Raw genomic sequence first — 19,307 nt, forward strand, 5'->3', positions numbered from 1 at the left:
GATGCATGCATAATTAGAATTAGAATAAACAAACGAAATGTGGAACATTAGACAACAAATTTTTTAATTAATAATAATAAATAATACTTACCAAAACTAGACATGAAACTACATAACACATTAGATATTAGATATATATTAGATATAGTCCTCTTTAATAATTTCAACACCCCTCCATCACTCTCTAATTTTCATGTACCTATTATATTATATGTCCCCCTATTTTTTGACATAATATAAAACAACAAAATAATTAATTACAAAATAACTTAGGACAAAAATATCTTCATAGTGTTGGAGAAAGATAATCTTATCTTACTTACTCTAGTGCTCTACACTCTTGGTCACAAGGGTAATTTAGGAATTCCATCAAGTACAAACAGAACACGACAAAAACCTCAATATTAACGACAAAGACCAATATACCCTTAGGGTTTAACTTGGCCATGTCAAGAACTCGTCCAAGTCAAACTCACCAAACTCTTCTTTTTCTTTCTCGAACGGAACAAAGTTAACATCCGTTAAATTTAACGGCGCGTCAATATCAAAGCCAAACGCATCCACAGCTCCGTAACGTAAACCGTCAAACGGCGTTTCGCCGTCGCAGAAAGGTAGAACGGATGTCGGAGAAGCAAAACCGTCGCCGGAGAAAATCTCAGGCGAACCTTTAACGCTTTTCTTGTCGGAGGCATCGTTTGGAAAGTTGACGGCGGCGACTTTTGGACCATAGATCTTCGCAGCGGCGGCGTCGTAAACAGCGGCGGCTTCCTTCTCTGTGTTGAAAGTTCCGAGCCAGAGACGTTTTCTTTGAAACGGGTCACGGATCTCTGATATCCACCGACCCGAAGGTCTTTTGCGAACACCACGGAATATGCTCCGGCGGTTAGAACCGCCGGAGTTTTTTGTGGGTCGTTTTCTGGGTTTATTTAAATGGGTCGGGTTAATGGAGCAAGATGAAGAAGAAGGTGAAGTTGCTTGAGAATCAGTGAGAGAAGGAAATTGCATGGTGATGTTAGTGATTTCCTTCTTCACTCTTCGTGGGGTTTCATCGTCGCCGGAGGATTCTGAATCGGTTGCGTTGTGGTCGGTGAAAATGACCCGGAGAAGCTTTTTGTTGTTGGGTTTGGTTTTTGTGGTGGTTTTGCATGATGGGTCGGGTTCAAAATTCGAGCTTGAAGGGTTTTGAAGCTTTAAGGTTGATTGTACGGTCATCGGAGAAAACTAAGAAGAAAAACAACGATGTTTTTGTTTTTGTTTTTGGTTAGTTTAAGGAAAGTGAAGAAAGAGAGTGAGGAAATTAAAAGGGTGGATTAGAGAGAGTGAGAGCGGGAGAGAGAGATTTTGGCGGGAAAATAAGAGAGAGAGGAGGTGAAGATAAGGAGAGAGTGAAGAGAGAGAGAGAGGGAAATAAAAAGAAGAAAAAAGAGATAGAATTGAAGGGTATTTAAGAAGTGTCCTAATTGGAGGAAGAAAGAAATATTTATCTCGTGATAGGGTCAGAGTTTTGGTGAAGATATTGAAGGTAGGGTTAAGGAGAGTAGAGAGAAAATGTAGTGTGAGTGAGTGAGTGAGTGAGTAGTGGAACTTGGAAGGGAGGGTCATGACTAATGACTCACCTTATGGATGTGTCATGTGAGTGTGTATGTCATTGTCGGTAAGTAGAAATAAAAAATCTAGACAGCTTGCACCTACCCCTCATGACACGTTGCTCTTCTAATTCAAAATATTTCATTTATGTTCTTACAAATTTTGGTGTAAATTAGATGAATGTATTCAAAACTCGAGCTTTTTTATGTCATTGTTAAACTTCCACGTATGATCTTAAATAAATGTGTACCATAGTCCTCAAATCACAGTCATCAAATTGAAAATTTTGATCTTAGTTAGGGAGCACAAATTAGAAGGAAGATTAGAACAAACAACAATCGTTGTTCCTATAGACAGAAATTGCGCGATTGACGTGACTTTTTTTTATAGTTTAGTTTATTTATTTGGTCGAATTATTATTGTAGTTTCTAACTTTTTTAATTAGTTTTTCTTTGAAAGAAAAAAGCTTTTTATTTAGTCAAAATTTATACTCTAACTAAATCGGTCGAATAAGTAAATGACTCGTGGCCATACCGTTGGGCATGTACTACAATTGTTTTTTAGAGTTTGTCTATTAGGACACAGCTAAATTAATTAGTACCTAAAATTAACTGAATCAAACTCGAAATATCATCATTAATGCAACAAAGGACAGAAGAGGGTGAAGTTTTTAATTTCACTATTTTGTATCAAATTAATAAGGAGTACTATAATGTTCTTTCTGTGTGACACAGAAATTGCAAACATTAATTATAGAGACGAAATTTGAGACTACACGTCACGTGGTTTTTTTAACCTTAATGTGTTTTGGGTACAAAGTACATACGGTAGAAATTTTAGTTGTGATTTTTATTGTACTCAATTTAGGTGTTTGTAATCGAAGCAAATATCATTTTTTAATTTAGTTGTGTATCTTATTATTGACCCCGAAATGTCTTCCTATATTAATTCAAACATGTTTGAATCACTACTCACTATAGTGCTCAAATGATATGAGCTTACCAAGGAACTTTACATTTGGGGGTAGGGTAATGTTAATTGTTATAAACTTAAAGATGATAATGAACTTGATGAGAGTTATTTATTTCTTTATGATAATCATATATTAAATGTGGAGAGGATTGACTCAATGGTAAAGTAAGATATGATTTTAGTCTCAAGTTGGTTCGAAAATGCTCAAAATATATATTCCCTATCTGATAAATAAGTTATAAATATTTTATTCATTTGATCGAGATGATGATTTAATATTTATCATGATCAAGGTTCGAACCTCATTATACTCGATAGAACTTAATATTCTATATGACAAATTATAAATATTTTGTTCAGTTGGTCAAGACAATTATCTCGTATTTGATATGATCAAGTTGAAACCTTTTTGCTCCGTGAACTTAATTTTTTTCTATAGTTTTTATTTTTAAAGACCTCTAGGCCTTGTATTAGAACGAGGCAAAAAGCAATATGGCTAAGGATGAATTGAACAAAGGAAATTATATGTTAAATAACACCCTCTTGAAGGGGAAATTGCTTAAAAAGTTGTAGTTGGGTTAGGTTATGGCTTGAGAATGAAGCAAAGGCAAATAAAGATGCTGGCAAGTCAAACACGTGTTATGATATAGCTACATTGGGAGAGAAAAGAAGTTGCAAATAATAATTGTTGTAAAAAAACAAACAAAAGAATTTGAAAATGAGTGACTCTCCTTCCTTGCTTGGTAACCAAGGGACACATTTTTGGTAAATTTGTCATAGGGGCTGGTCTATTCTCATGAGGATATTAATTATTGACTTCAATTCTATCTACTACTCCTAGTAGTACTTATTAGTTGTTACGGGACTTAAATTTACTTTATCTTTTTCTTGTTCCCTAAGATTTTTTCAATTAATTATAGGACTTCAATTAAAATGTACAGCAATTTCTCGTTCGAAATAAAACACTTCATCTGTCTCGTGATAATTATCATGTTTGTTGAGAAATTTTTCAGCAGGGTTATGTTAACTTATGCGTTAAGAAATCTAAAAATAGCAACTTTGTATTAAAAAATATAATATTTTAATGGTCAAATGTATCTAAAGGTCCTTTAAGTTTTTCATTTTTCTCAAAATAGTCCTTTAAGTTTTAAAAGTCTCAAAGTGATCCTTTTAATTTTTGAATCGTTTCAGAATCATACTTTCCGTCATTTAAGGAGCAATTTAGAAGGCTTTATAATTATGGTCATGAGTTGGTTAGATCAAATCCTCATAGCAGAGTGCAGATCAAAGTTCAACCATCTGAACAAAGTGAAGAAGGTAATGGAGAAGAGTTCATTCATAGACCATTGTTGCCTAGCTTTCAGAGGGAAGGAATGATTCTGAAACGATTCAAAAACTAAAAGAACCACTTTGGCAAAAACAAAAAACTTAAAGACCTTTAGATGCATTTGACCTATTTTAATTTTGAAGAAGTTGAATGCACGACTTTTGATACATACATTTCCATAATTAGTTGCTTAATTTTGTCAAAAAAATATAATTAGTTGTCTAATGCCCTTGAGAGCATAAGTTAGCATTTGCCAAAAAAACATGTGTGTCAGTTAAAAGTGGTTAGTATAAAAGTTAAAACTTTATCCCCTTGAGCTTAACTCAGTTGGTAGGGATATTGCATTTTATATGCAGGGGTCGGGGTACGAACCCCGGACACTCCACTTGTAACACCCCGTTTTTCCAACTTAAAAATTTCATAAATATTTATCAGAGTAAACAACATTTAACGGAATGCTACACTTCTAAAATATAATAAATGGGATAATTAACTAATCATCCTTCTAAAAATCATCAACATAATATTTCAAACTTTGCAGCGGATTAAATTCATTAACATAGATAAGTATTTGGCACGAAGGCCTCTTCATAAATGTCTCATAAAAATCCATTCTAAAACATAGTCATAAATCTTCAAAAACAATACGTAAGGAATAGAAAAGCAATAACAAAGTTTCCATCCCGTTACGTATCAGAGCACCTAAGACACACGAGCCACCACTCCTACTAATCTTTAATACCTGCAAGTTACTCATACGAAGAGCAACATTTTCAAGCAGAAGGGGTGAGATTTCACAAAACAATAATATTAAACATATAATTCAACAATTATATTTAATCAACATAAAATCATCTTAACATTCATTATAGATAATAATATATCATTTAACACTTCAATCATGGTTTGTATAAACAATTACAACTTCACAAATTATCAACATAAACGTCCTTGACTCGACAAATGCGACTCTAACTCAACTATGCAACTTAGACCTCTTATATGCATGTGGTACCAATACGGAGCATCAAGCCTCAATCGCTATTTGAGTATTAATATACTCCAGAGCATCAAGCCCCTATCGCTATTTGAGTATTAATATACTCCAGAGCATCAAACCCCCAACAAAGAATGCTAATGCATGGACTCGACTTCTTAAACATCTTAAATCGACAACTCTTGTATAATCCAATAATTTGGAACCTCATCATCTTAATCAACTTAGACCGACTCATGCAGCTTAGTTAAATAACAAACAGCAACATAGACAGCACATAAACATCTCAAGATATAACAATGTCAAATAATAATCAATCATCAACTTAAACATTTTATATAATTCACATAATGCATATACAAATATATCACATTACTAACAACATCAAATCATGAACAAAAACACGTAACATCATAAAATAATTTTCAATATAACTATCATGCCTGTAAACATTAATTTTAATATATTCTTTCGGCCAAAATAGCAGCAAATATTCGGTGCTCATACATATGCATATAATCCTTTAGAAGTATACTCAGTTTATAACCTATTTGAAATTAGCCACGACACGTAAATAATTACTAGTGTAGCAACTCTATCCAAAACAAATACTAGTGTAGCAACAATTCATAAATAAAACACTAAATAAATAAATGCATGATTAATGTATTAGCATCATTAGCCTGTTAAGCAATATATTTCTTTCTACAGGTATTAGCATCAGACTACGTTAGTTAAAATTAATGTTTTGTGAAACTAGAAATCACAACACAAATAACCAATTAGAGATCAGAAAAGCACCGCTTTCGGTGAACTTTTGAATCGTATTCAAAATTATTAGATAGCCGAAATTAATTTATCAAAACTAGGATTCAATAATATTCCTATGCAGCATCTCTCCCGAATTTCAAATATAATTTCTCAAATCCTCAAATCTAACACAACTACAAGGTTAAACCATTTTTCATCAATTAATCTCAAATTTCTCACCTTAACCCTAATTCTCAAATTCTCTAAAACCAATCCTACACTTGTTAAATTTAATCATCAGAATTACAGACTTAATAGAATTGAATGCTAGTCTCACCCTTACTTTTCTTAATTCTACTTAAGCCCACTAAACTTCTTTAATTTCTAATTCAGCCCCCCAAATCTACTTATTCAATTATTTAATCATATTTTAATAAATAATAAAATAAAACCACTTAATAAAATATCAAAATACCACATAATCAAATAAATAATATAAATCACACAAATCATATAAATATATTCTAAACTCATTAAAATAATCAAATAATTAAAGAGGGCGTTACACCACTTCCTCACAATTAAATTGTGTGAGTTCTAACCACTAAACTACTTGTAAAAAAAAAAAAATTAAAACTTCTTAATGATTTAGTGGTCACACACTTAAACAGGCGGTGTATAAACTGAAATTTTTACTAATTGTATTTATCTAATTAATAATATGTGCATCATTCGTAAGTTGTTATTTTTCAAATTACTTTTATGATACAGATAGTTAATCAATGGTTAATTTGGTATTGTTGTTAATTCTTTTTTTCATTTATAATAATTTCTTTTTAATTTGTTTGAAAATATGGAGTATTGTTTTAACATAGTAAAATATTTTAAAGCATGTATTTTTCAACATAATACTGATTTTTCTGTTTGATTTTAAAAACTCTAGCGGCATAACGGCAAAGAGAAGAGATTACAATAGGCTCACACAAAAATCTAATTGTTAATGTATCAAGTCTGAGTTAAAAGGCACACATCAAATAAAAAATTAGATATTGAAAAATATATAAGTTGGAAAAAATCATGTACCCTATATAAATTTTAGTTGAGATATAAATATATAATGTTCAACTCACTTATAAAGTTGTTCAAATGACGATACAATGATCTTTCAAGTTCCTCTTATGACCTAGCATGTACCTATCCCAGTCTTATATGCAAGAACAACGAAACTTTTCAACCAAAAATACATTTTCACCGAAATTTAACAACAAATCCTTTGTTTTGACCAACCTCCACCATTCAAAATGTCAATGTTATGCTACATAGACCGTCCAAATTTGAATAGAAGCACAAAAACTTCAATTTGAATGGTTTAAAATAAAAACGACCTTTATATTAAAAACCGTCAAACATGGTTGTTGTGTGGCTTAAATTCAAGACTAAAGTAACATAGTAACATGTTTTATTTTGAATATTTTTTATTCGTTTTATTTGTAACCAGTTTTTTTTTAATATATTTATCTATGGTGTGTTGGTTTCCAACACCAACGCGTATTGAACACCAACACCTATTTGTAACCAGTTTTTTTTCATTTGCAGAGTCATAACCTTTGATATTTCTTTTTTTTAAAGAGAGTCATAACCCCTTATCACTTGATACGCAAATTATTATTCTTCAAAAAAAAAGATACGCAAATTATTTACCACGTCAGCCAATTCATTATTGATTTTTAAATATTTTTTTTTTTTTGGTAGATAGACGAAATTGCAAAGCCATTATAAACTCACACACACAAGTGGAGGTACCGGGGTTCGAACCCCGGTCATGACATCCGGCCTAACAATTTCGGCATTTTGCCAGTTAATAGACGAAATATATTTTTTTATTTCTATGATAAAGAGGACATCTTTTGTGCATTGTGATTTTTTGTTTGTTTGTATTCCAATTAAAAGTAGCAACTGTTAGCCGGTGCTTTCCAGCAGGCTGCCATGTTCGGTTGCAAGTTGCAACATAGTCAGTCAACTCAATTCTTGAACGGTGTCAAAACGATGTTTCCTTTCTCTGCACTAAATGATTTTTTGGAATAAAAAACACTAGATTTTTTTTCACGCCTTCTCCCCTAAGGACAGAAAATCACAATGGCACGTAAGAAATGTTAAGCACATTCCCAACACTCAACTCCATCCTCAATAATAAAGTCTTAATCATTTAAGATTTGGTATTTAATAGATACTTTCATTAAAAAGAAATTTTTATATATTTTTTTAAGAAATTTGTGTGAGATGCTGGGTTGGAGAAACTTATTGTTTATTAGATGTTACTATTAAAAAATTATGAATGAGTGATGTGTACACGTGAAACCAAATTCCAAAAAATTAAAGTAATTAAAGTACTATTAAAAAATTCTTCATCGTGGATGCTCTATTGTTTAACTCACTTCGAAAATAGCTTCTATATACAATGGTAAGACTCGTATATTGTTTATCTCTTGGGTTTCAAGTTTCAACCAATTAAAGTAATAAATAGTGTTAGTAAGAGAGTGATCCTACACTCTTCCTCCACATCCATTACCCTTTCATTGTTTTGTATTTTGTGAAGCACGCACAAGAAACGCCCAATGTGACTCAAAAGAGTGAGTTTTCACTTTCGTGAAAGGACCATAATTGGTCCACAAATATCATCATTAAACCAGTGGCTACACAGTCTTTGTGGTCCACAACACAACATTATCCAAAACTTTTAATTCTTTCATTGTTATCCGAAGCACGGTCCATGCAATAAAATGGCTCCTTATAAATTTGTATACTGGTATACAAATCAACCAAAAACAAGACTAGGACATAGAAGCTTAAGTTATAGACAACAGAGTGGGGAGAACTGATGATTGTACCAGTTGAAGCCGGTACCAGTCATCGCGTGGAGCAACTAGAGAAAAGTGGTTTGAGGTAGATTTTTAGGTTGGTAAGCAGCAAAAATGGTGTTGTGCATGTCAACCAGTAGATAACATATAAATAAACAATTCAATCTCAGGAACGACGAAACATCCACAGGCAATAATCACCATGTTCGTAACTACAATTTTCATTTATCATCGCTGCTTGGGAATAGAATGTCAACAAGCAGAAAATTTGCACCAGATGTCTTAAGAATTTTCACAAAATGATAATCAATTCCCATTGCCATGGTTGAGTTCCATGTAGACAATAAATAACAAAGCAATCATTCAAAATATCTTTTGTTTTACATAAAACATAAATGCACGGTTGCATTTAACAGCTGAGGAGGAATTGGTCAACCCATGGCATACTTCTGTGTCCAGCTGCGTGCGGTGGCTTCATACTTGGTCCTGTCAGTCTTGTACATATGTGCAATTTCAGGCACAAGAGGGTCATCGGGATTTGGATCCGTCAACAATGAGCAGATTGACAAAAGCACCTAAAATAGTGAATGTTAGGTTTATTTTTTGCAAGATTTAGAACAACATGACACATAAGAACAACAACATTACAAATACAGGTCACTAAACACGGAAAAAGACAATACATACAGTTCTTAAATTAAATTCCTATCAATCATATGATCAACTTATCAAAGTGACACAAACTATATCTCAAGTCAACGGAGAATAGATATCTATATTCAGCTACTTTTAGATTCAAAATATTAACTAATCTGAATTTTACTCTTGTGAACTAATATTCCAAAAAGATACAGTTCTTCGGTGCTTTTAAAAGCTGGAGTGTAAACAAATCATGAATTATTTTCTTGTGCTAGATTTTCAAATCTATGAATGCTACTGAGAGTACTGAGCTTTCCCAAAAAAATGACACCAACACAAGTAACACATCAAACATGTTAAACACGCCAAGAGACAAGTGTAATCTGTATCAATAGAACTACTAAGAGTGCAAAATACATGCATAGACAAATTTGACATGTGAAAATAAATTCAACATGCTCCATTTTCCAAACAATTAACAAAGCTTGTCACTCTAAATCCTTATACAAAACAAATCATTAATTATCAAGAACAACAAGTAAAATCAAACCTTGGAAATGGTCAGTGCGGGGCTCCATTGTTCCTTAAGAATGTCGAGACAAATACTTCCATTGCTGTTGATGTTTGGGTGGAATACCTTAGTCCTAAATGCAACCTGCAGCATTGCAAGACAATAACTCGGTCATTTCTCAAATATTAAACAAGATACAAAGTAGAAGATGTTTAAACTTGATAACTATACTGTACTTGGCTGCATAAATTTAATAAATCACCTCATCAGCAAGAAAAGGAAAATCTTCCTAACATAAAACAATGTTCAGATGGGTTGATGTCAATACTAACAACATCCCCGAATTTCATTGGTTTGAGAATGTTTTATACATGTCTTTGAAATCAAGAAACAAAATGTAATCAAGATGGTATTTTTTTTAAATTATTAAAAAAAAAGTTGTCTCAAGAGACAATTGTGAGCGTGTGGATGAACACACGCAGGCAATCGAAACTGGGACCAAAAGATCGGTGGAAAACAAAAAAGGAAGACGTACACAGAACAAAACAGCCAACCAATAATCATTATTTTTTTCAATTAACAAATGGCTAGTAAGCAACAGTTTGCAATACACTCAGGCTCTCAGCCACTTCAGCATTGAGGTAAGGTAGACCTTGCAAGTTGCAACACAAATAGCCTGAGGTTTCTTGAGGCAGGTTTATGTTGGGTAACCCCACTAGCTTATTTGCTTGAGATAATTAAAGAGCGAGGGGATAGTATAAATAAGAGATTGTAGGAGACAAGTGCAAAACTATTATTAAGTCCTTACTTGGTACGACCTTGGAGAACACACAGGATCGATTTTATGGAAAATGATCAATATAAAAGCAGTTTCAAGCACAAACAGTACAAGCCCAAAATGGGAGAAGCAAACTTGTTATGAAGGCGGAGCTTGATCAATAATTTTGAGGGGAGCAAATATAATATTCATTTAATGTTCAATAAAAGATTTGCATCTTGGCGTAGTGGTATGAACGAGCTTCCGTTTACCTAACGTCTGCGGTTCTTGACCTCCTCGTAACAGTTTTTTTTTTCAAAAAAACGAAAAACAAAATGGTCACTGTTGGGATCGATTGCCTGCAAAACATTCACCCCTCAAAACAGACCCGCCACCACGCGGCTAGATAGATTTGATGTTCGCGGGAAGACTTGCAATATTATATGCACGCACAAACACGCGCCAAAAAGAATAAAACTTTTAAAAGATCTGCTTCTGTTTAGAAGCAATTTGAACAAAAACCAAACAAATCTCAATAAATTTTAAACATAAAAGCACAGATCATCATACATAAAAGCAACTAATGTAAATAAAAAGCTAGGGTTTCAATACCTTTGGTGGCTTGAATGGATAATCCGGAGGAAAATGAATTGAAACCAAAAACACACCACCAGCATAGGGGCTATCAGCAGGTCCCATGATTGTTGCTTGCCAATGAAACATGTCCTCAGCCACAGGACCTAAAACACAAAACATCATCATCAACAACAACAACAAAATATTATTATTAAAATAAAAACATCAAAACAACTAGCTTCATAAACCATAACATATCTAACAAATAATTTGGAATCCTAAAATTTCATGTATATAATCCTAAATCCAAATCACCTCAAAAACCCTTCAAATAACAGATCCATAACAAATCATTGATAAAAACAATAAAACAACAAAAGGGTATCCAAATTTTCAAAAATAAATCATTAAAATCTTATTATTATGCATCAAACTATAAAAGCTAAAAATCAAAACTTTATGTGTTAAATATATTCTATATGATAAAAGAAAAAAAGGGTTTGTTTGTTTTTTTCACCTGCGCTGCATGATGTTGGTGGATCCTTCTGCAAATCCTTGAGCTCCTTGAGGATCCGTTTCGATGCCATGCTCAAATCAAAGGAGAGAGAGAGAGAGAGATTAGGGTTGAAATTGAAAAGGGTTTGATTGAAATTGAAGAAGAAGAAAAACGAAAGTAGGGATAATAAGGAGAGAGAATGAGAGAAAAAGGGAAAGGCAAGGTTGCGTTGTTTTGTAGTTCTAGAATCTTCTCTGTTTGTCGTAATGGAATGTGTTTGGGAACGCGTTTTTTGACTCTAAATTACGCGTTTTTGAATGGCTTAAAAGCGAATTTGTTCTTGCATTGCCAAACACGATTTAAAATACTTTTGCGTAAGGTAAGGTCACCGTCTTATGTTAAGCAAAGGTGGAAAATACACCGAATTTGGACAACATAACGCTCTATTATATCTTGACCGTTTAATCTAAGGTTTTTTGGGTTCGGTTTTGAGATCAAAAATTTGGTTGATATTTTAGAAAATAAATCGAATCAAATCAAACAAATATGGTTTTCGTCTGTTAGGTGGATTTGTTTTTCTGCGAGGCAACATATAACTTAAAAAAATATGTCAACAATATTGATTATATTACCCTTTGAGAGAGAGACCATGGAAAATATATGGTCGAGTTGGAAGACGCTCGAGAATCTATTTGGATTTTTTTTAATGAATTGAAAATAATTACATTGTACTTATAAAGTTAATTTGAAAGAGAAAAAAGGATTTGGTTTATAGGGTTGAGTTACTGATTTAATAATCTTGATTAAGTGAGTTTGTGGTTTGATTTTGTTTGATTGCCAAAATAAAATCCGTGAATCGAGCCGAATCATATGGTTAAGTGCTAAATTTGCCCAAAGTTGATTGCTTGCTTACCATATGGATGATGAATTGAAAGGAAATTGAAGGATATGTTCTTGTGTTCTTCAATTTGAGAAATCACCCGATGTGGAAGTCCATAATTAACATCTTCTAGATATTTTTGTATGTCAACCAATATATCATCTTCAAGTTTCCGATCAAGCACCACGGCCTAACTAGAAAAACAACATATAGCTATTAGCCAAAAGCTAGAGAGGGCTTCTAATTTTATTCAAGTCCCTAATCCGACCTTAATGGAAAACAACATATATCCATTCAAGTCACTGATCAATTTGGGAATAAAAGATTAGTTTAGGGTTTATAATTTTATTCTTCAATTCTTTTTTTTAATTTTAGTATTAATTTGTTATTTAATTTGATGATTATATTTAAATTTTAATGAAGTGGATATGACGTGTTAAAAGATGTGTCACATACACAATGTCACATAGGATTCACGTCATTAATGAGCTTGTCACATCATCGAAAGAAGAGGGGGACCAAATTTTTTTGTTGACTTTCTAATTAGGGAATGAGAAAGTTGGTTTTGAAAAAACAGATATCAAAAGTTAACAATTTTAAAAATAGGGAGAATCAAAATTGTATTTAAACCTTAATGTTAAAAATATTGTAAGTATAGAATTGCATTAATGCTACATCGTTAATATTGTTTTACCATATGCATATTTTCCAAATTTTGTTGTTTGATACTCCTACAGGAAAGTATAGTAAATTTTTCAAATATTGTAAGTATAGTAAATTGAGAATGGATGCCCTCAGTTATTTTTTATGTCTCTCAGACTCTCAATTGTTATCAATTTCACCATTGTTATCAATCTCACCATTAAATGAAAAAAATGTGAGATTGGCTTTTTAACATAAAAAATAAGAGTAAAAAAAAAATTAACAATGAGATTGATAACAACTGCGAGACACAAGAGAAAAATAATTGAGATGCTATATTTTTTCGTATAGATCATTCATGTTAAAAATATTTATATGTCACAAGAACAATTCAATTAAAATATCTTTAAAAATATAAAGAGCAAATTTATTACTTTAAAATTATTTAGTTCATGTTTTGTATTTTGATGGCTCGCCACGATTTCAATAATTGCAACGTCATTCAAGACATACGCTTCCCAGCAGTTAGAGGAAGCATTCATTCATGCATTTAGACATTGATAGTCGTTCGATCAAGATGAGACGGTCCAGATTAAAGATTGACATTTTAAATTATAAAATAAAAATAAAAATCTATATTTTTTTAATGGCAAAATAAATATATATAAAGATAGAAAGAAAATCAAGATGATAAAAAAATTCTAACAAACCAGAGGCGCCCTAGGAATCCACCTACACACTACAAGGAAAACACCCCAGCAACCGAAAAACACACAAACAAAACCACACCCCAACAAACACCTGCAAGCTGAAACACCATCAACTAAATATGCACTACAACTAAAAACAGATAGGAGACATCCATAACATAAAGCCAAAAAAAATATATATATCCCACAACCGGACCCAACCCACGGAGGAGAAGGGTCGAGCATACTGCCCCAAGAGCGGAGATACATAAAAACCAAGAAAACAAGCGCCAAACCCCCACTCAAAGGCACCCAACCACACCCAGACATGCCTTATCGGTCACAACAAAAAGTTGATTCCGCCACCCACCCATAATGGGGAAAAGGGATGACTTCTGAAAAATCAATGCAAAAAAAAAAACAAGATTCTATCATCCAATATAATGTTATAGAACATCAGATCATTGCAAGCAAACCATATGGACCACACAACTGCATATCAGATCAACAAGAACTCATGCCTAAACTTAGCTCTCCCAGGGACTACAAAAATAACACTTAAATATGCTCCCTAACTCCCTTACAAAGACCTACTTCCACTCTAACCACCTCAAAATTCGTATTTTTTAGATTATTTGATCTTGATCAGACGTCTATCGATGAACTAAATGTGTGAGTGTGTGATTTCTACAACGGCAGCAAATCCAATTTTATAATTCTGTATTTTTCACACAAGCGGAATAAATGTAGGTCCTTGGTTGTTGTTTTTTCTGTGTAACAAAGCATTAGGAATAATTTTCTCATAATTTTTAAATTTTAAGAGATCAAATTGAAAATTTAAATTATAAATTAAATATTAGAAAATGCATGTTGTTTTGGTTCATCACATGATGTTATATTTGATAAGTCTGTGACATAGATCAAGCTCAATCATCGGCCATTGTCGTCATCCTAGTATGCTAGTTACTCCCTTGCACCACCATATTATTAACTTTAATCCAGTCAAATCATCATGGGTGTGTATGATTAAAAAAACAAGTACTTAACATAATTCCTTCAAAAAAAAAAGTACTTAGCATAATAGTGCATAAAAAACATAACAGCATATGACAAGCTTAAACTATATTTGAGAGAAATGATATTTTTTATGTTGAAAATTATGTTTATTTATTATTTTATTTTTTTTATAGTTTATAGGCTTAATAGCAGTTTTCGCCCCTTAACTTTCACGAAGTTGCGATTTTGACCCCCTAAAAAAAACTACAAAATCGCCCCCTAAATTTTACAACTGTAGCAGTTTTGGTCCCCCAAGGCCAATTTTTGGTAAAAAAAAAATTAAAAATAACACGTGACACCTCAATTAGGATGCCACGTCAGTGTAGACCGAGTCAAAATTGGCATTGGAGGCCAAAACTACCACAAATACAAAACTTAAGGGGCAATTTTGTAGTTTTTTTTTAAGAGATCAAAGTTACAACTTTGTAAAAGTTAGAAGGCTAAAACTGCTATTAAACCTGATTTATACTTCATAAAAAGAAAAAAAGTTGTCGCGTGGTTTGATGATGCAAAAATTTATGTTTTTGTACGGTACCTTGCTACATGTGTTATCTAGTCCCGTATTCAATTTCTAAATCAAATATGGTATAAAAAATTTGTTCAGTCTTACCATATGTTTGACAAACTCCATTTTTAGTATATTGTGTTTTTATTCATTCAGTTAATTACAACTAGTATTTTAAGGAAAAATTGATCTATAGAATTAGATAAATAGGGAAAAATGCTTCCATGTAGTAACACTTTTAGAGTTAGAGGGTGAATTATTAATGGATGAATTGTCAAGGCACCAAATTGTAACAAGCAATAAGGGTTAAGTTATCGTCTCTACAAAGATTTTCGTTCAACTAAGCAATTAATGAAATTTATTAGATTGAAAGCAGTAAAGAGATTATGGGTTTCACATGTTTTAATTGTTTTCGTAATAAGAATAGGTGTTTGATTGCATGAAATTAAAAGAAGTTAATTTTGATGTTTAACAATGATTATGATTCTTTGAATTCCTTCTATCTTTTTTGTTGGATTTAGACCTAAGAAACCATAATAAATTAAAGGCTCCTATTCATATGTAATTACTCCTGTATATTATAGGTGGCCAATCTCTTAACCTGGGATCAATTCAATAGTCGAGGTTTGTCTGACCTGGGCTTGAAAAGCATTATAAACCACGAAACATAGAAAACGTAAATCATGAATGAATAAAAAAATTCATTACTTTAATCCAATAAATAAACAAAGGTTTGTCTTGGAACCCTAGTCAATAAAGGCTTAGTTATACATTGTAACAAAATTCATTACGGAAGAAAAAGAAAAGCATGCCATGGAAAACAAGAAGAGGGAGATACCATGCCTTGAAGCTCTAGATTCTTGACCCTTGCCTTATACCGCCAACTTTTTGTACGAAAACAGGTGTGTGCAAAAGTCTCTATTTATAGGCATCATTACTTATAGGTCAAGAGATGAAAACCTTGCTTTTTCCTCTGATCTAGCTTGGGAAACAAACTGAAAGTGCAATTTGCCAATAGAAAAGAGCATGGGAGCATTCGTCCAGCGCATGGAACATCCCTTGGGGCTATGAAAAGCGTAGGGGCGCATGGCACAACCTCCAGGGGGGCGAATTTTGCAGTTTTTCGTCATTTTTCATTCTTGATGTGTCTTGGAACTTTTGATGAATTTTCCCCAACTTGTTATGTCTTAAAAAAAAAAAATCTTGGAACTATTGATCTTTATTCTTCATCTCCCTTGATCCTTCATGTGGTGTCTTGTTTTGCCGAATTACACGATTTATAAAGAAAAAGTTCAAAACACTTATGAAGTTGCATGATTCAGAAAAAATTTGAATTACAGCGACTCGAATGAAAAAAAATAAAAAATATTCCTCGAACCATGGACAACTCCTCTCAAGGACCTCTTATTTGTCAACAATGCAAAGAAAATAACTAAAAATGTAATCTTTAACATCATATGATGCTCCACCTTCAATTACCTCTAGACTTTTGATCCATTTTGTGATGTTAAATATAATGGTTATTAAAAGGGTTAATTATGTAAATGATTGCTACAAATATTCATAATTTTATTTAGTCTATACAAAATAAACCACTCTTTTTAGCCCCTATAACATTTTTCTTTAACTTTTTACGGACCAAAAATGCTTACAAATTTATTTATTTATTGATCAGGTAGCCTAGTGGTTAGAATTCACCTTATAAGGTGAATAAGTGGGATGTCCAGGGTTCAAACCTCGACCCGTGCATATAATAATGTCTTGTCCTACCAACTGAGCTATACTCGCGGGACGCTTACAATTTTTTTATATGAACTTAAAATGATGATGGAAAATTCTACAGGGACCAAAAATGTCGAGGAAAATCTTACAGAGATTAAAGAATGTGATTTTATTTAAGAGGGACTAAAAGAGAATTTCTAAATATTTATAGGGGTCATTTATTTAATTAATAATCCTTGTTTAAAATCTGAGTTTGAAATAAATTTCTAGGGAGACAAAGAAAGATAGAGAGAGATTAAAATTAATTTTTATACGTGAGTATTTTATATTGAAATAAATTTCATGTAAAATAAAATTGCTAATTTTTTTTCGAATGATAGTTCATTTCTTTTACTTTTCCATCAAATAAAAATTAGGGTTAATAGGGCTTTACCCTCCTGTAATATAGGGCACTTTTGGTTTTCCCCCCTGTAAATTTTTTTTTAGATTCCGTTGTAAAATAAAGATTCTTCAAGATTGCCCCCTGAGCCCTGTGACTCAGCAGAATATATGATGTGACATTTTTTTTTTATTTTTCAATTTTTTTTTGGATGTCAAGTGTAAAAAATAATTTACATGTCATTTATAATTTAAAAAAATAAAAAAATCTTTTTTTTAAAAAAAAAAACGAAAAATATTTTAAAAATCAGAAGAAAAAAAATACAAATTCTTTTTCAAAAATTTAAAAAATTGAAATTTTTATTTTTAAAATGAAGTTCCAGATTTTTTTAAAAATACTTCCTAATTCCAGATTCTATTTAAAAATTGAAAAAAAATTCAGATATTTTTAAAAAAATTGAAAAATTCAGATTTTTAAGAAAAATTAAGTTCCGGATTTTTTTTTAAATCAGAAAAAACATTCAGATTTTTTTGATTTAATTTTTAAAATAAAAATTTATATATTTTATATTTCAAAATCTTTATTCCAGAAATTTTATAAATTCTTTTTTGAAATTAAATAATTAGAAAAAAAAATCAAATATTTTTTACAAATTCAAAAAAATTAGATAATACTTTTTTTTTTCGAATTTTATAATTTTAATTTTATTCGGATTTTTTTTAAAATTTAGTATAATTTTTTTGGAAAATTTGGAAATATATTAAGTTCGAGAATGGAAACTGTATACCATATGGATTTTCCTGTCATTGATGGGAAATATATTAAGTTAGCATTTAGAAAAGAATTCAAAAAATTTATTCCTGAATTTTTACGAATTTCTTTTTTATTTAAAAAAATAATTTTTTTTTCTTTCTGAAATTAGGAAGTATTTTAAAAAAAAAATCTGGAACTTCATTTTAAAAATAAAAATAAAAATTTGTATTTTTTTTTTCTGATTTTTAAAAATATTTTTGGTTTTAAAAAAATAGATTTTTTTTTAATTATAAATGACATGTAAATTCTTTTTTACACTTGGAATCCAAAAAAAAATTGAAAAATAAAAAAAAATATCACATCATAGATTCTGCTGAGTCACAGGACTCAGGGGGCAATCTTGAAGAATCTTTATTTTACAAGGACGGAATCTAAAAAAAAAAAATTACAGGGGGAAAACCAAAAGTGCCCTATATTACAGGGGGGTAAAGCTCTATTAACCCTAAAAATTATATGTTTCTTAGTTGTCACCTCTTCTCTTAATTTATTTATTTTTGACAAGATCTCTTCTCTTAATTTATCACAGGTATTTTTGAGTTATTTTTTTGTTGAATTTCTTCATTATATAAATGCTTATTATGTGACGCTGCCTCTTTTAAGTTAATTTTAGTTATATGACAAGTAATTTTCTATTTAGATAAACATGAAGCATTATTGCAATTAGATTTTACACCATCAATATTAAAAATATATACATGTATGATTAAAGGGAAATAATATTTGTGGAGGTTTAAAATCTGGACATCCTTTGCATCTTTTGACTTAGTGCATATTGTAAGTGTTTAGAATATATGGCTGCAACATTCATGAACATATATTAAATTCGACCATATATACATATTCAAAATGGTGAAGACAAAAGAAATTAATCTAGATTGAAATACTTTGAAGATATACATGTCTCTAGTGGCTTGTACACTTTACTACATTCATAGAGGAGCTTTTTCCCTATCAAAAATAAACTTGTCTGTCAACAAAGGATACGGTGAAACACTTCTCTATAAAACTTGCTTGTAGTAATTGATATCGTCAATTAAGTGAAGGTCTGAAGCAAATGATACATATCGACAATTAGGAGAAAAATTAGTATATTTGTTAAAAATATTATCATTTTTAACAATTTTCAATAACAAATATTCAAATGTGAAATA

At 31.4% G+C, this 19,307-nt stretch overlaps 2 protein-coding genes across 3 annotated transcripts; both read right to left on the reverse strand.

The window, feature by feature from the left end:
* Positions 1–435: 435 nt before the first annotated feature.
* On the reverse strand, positions 436–1,212 carry LOC11438062 (pathogenesis-related genes transcriptional activator PTI6). The gene has a single exon (XM_003600492.3). The coding sequence runs from the start codon at positions 1,210–1,212 to the stop codon at positions 436–438; it is 777 nt and encodes a 258-aa protein (XP_003600540.1).
* A 7,420-nt stretch (positions 1,213–8,632) lies between these two features.
* On the reverse strand, positions 8,633–11,779 carry LOC11437634 (ubiquitin-conjugating enzyme E2-17 kDa). Of its 2 annotated transcripts, none has more exons than XM_003600493.3 (4): positions 11,492–11,779; positions 11,011–11,138; positions 9,681–9,785; positions 8,633–9,066 (listed from the first exon to the last, which is right to left on the reverse strand). In XM_003600493.3, exons 1-4 carry the CDS (start codon positions 11,559–11,561, stop codon positions 8,923–8,925), a joined length of 447 nt encoding a protein of 148 aa, XP_003600541.1. In that variant the 5' UTR covers positions 11,562–11,779; the 3' UTR covers positions 8,633–8,922. The 2 variants fall into 2 exon arrangements, with proteins under 2 accessions (XP_003600541.1, XP_039687283.1); XM_039831349.1 differs by lacking the exon at positions 8,633–9,066 and adding an exon at positions 9,193–9,605 and having other exon boundaries at positions 9,645–9,785.
* Between the last annotated feature and the right edge of the window lie 7,528 nt (positions 11,780–19,307).

The sequence above is a fragment of the Medicago truncatula genome, chromosome 3 (assembly GCF_003473485.1).
Source record: "Medicago truncatula cultivar Jemalong A17 chromosome 3, MtrunA17r5.0-ANR, whole genome shotgun sequence".
Classification (NCBI taxonomy): Eukaryota; Viridiplantae; Streptophyta; class Magnoliopsida; order Fabales; family Fabaceae; genus Medicago; species Medicago truncatula.

Bases quoted from the DNA above. Each gene is read 5' to 3' on its own strand.
- LOC11438062 (XM_003600492.3), bottom strand. From the start codon at position 1,212: ATGACCGTACAATCAACCTTAAAGCTTCAAAACCCTTCAAGCTCGAAT.
- LOC11437634 (XM_003600493.3), bottom strand. From the start codon at position 11,561: ATGGCATCGAAACGGATCCTCAAGGAGCTCAAGGATTTGCAGAAGGAT. The intron at 9,786-11,010 runs GTATTGAAACCC...GCAATGCTGCAG, and splicing joins ATCCATTCAAGCCACCAAAG to GTTGCATTTAGGACTAAGGT. The intron at 9,067-9,680 runs GTTTGATTTTAC...TCACTATTTTAG, and splicing joins CCGCACTGACCATTTCCAAG to GTGCTTTTGTCAATCTGCTC.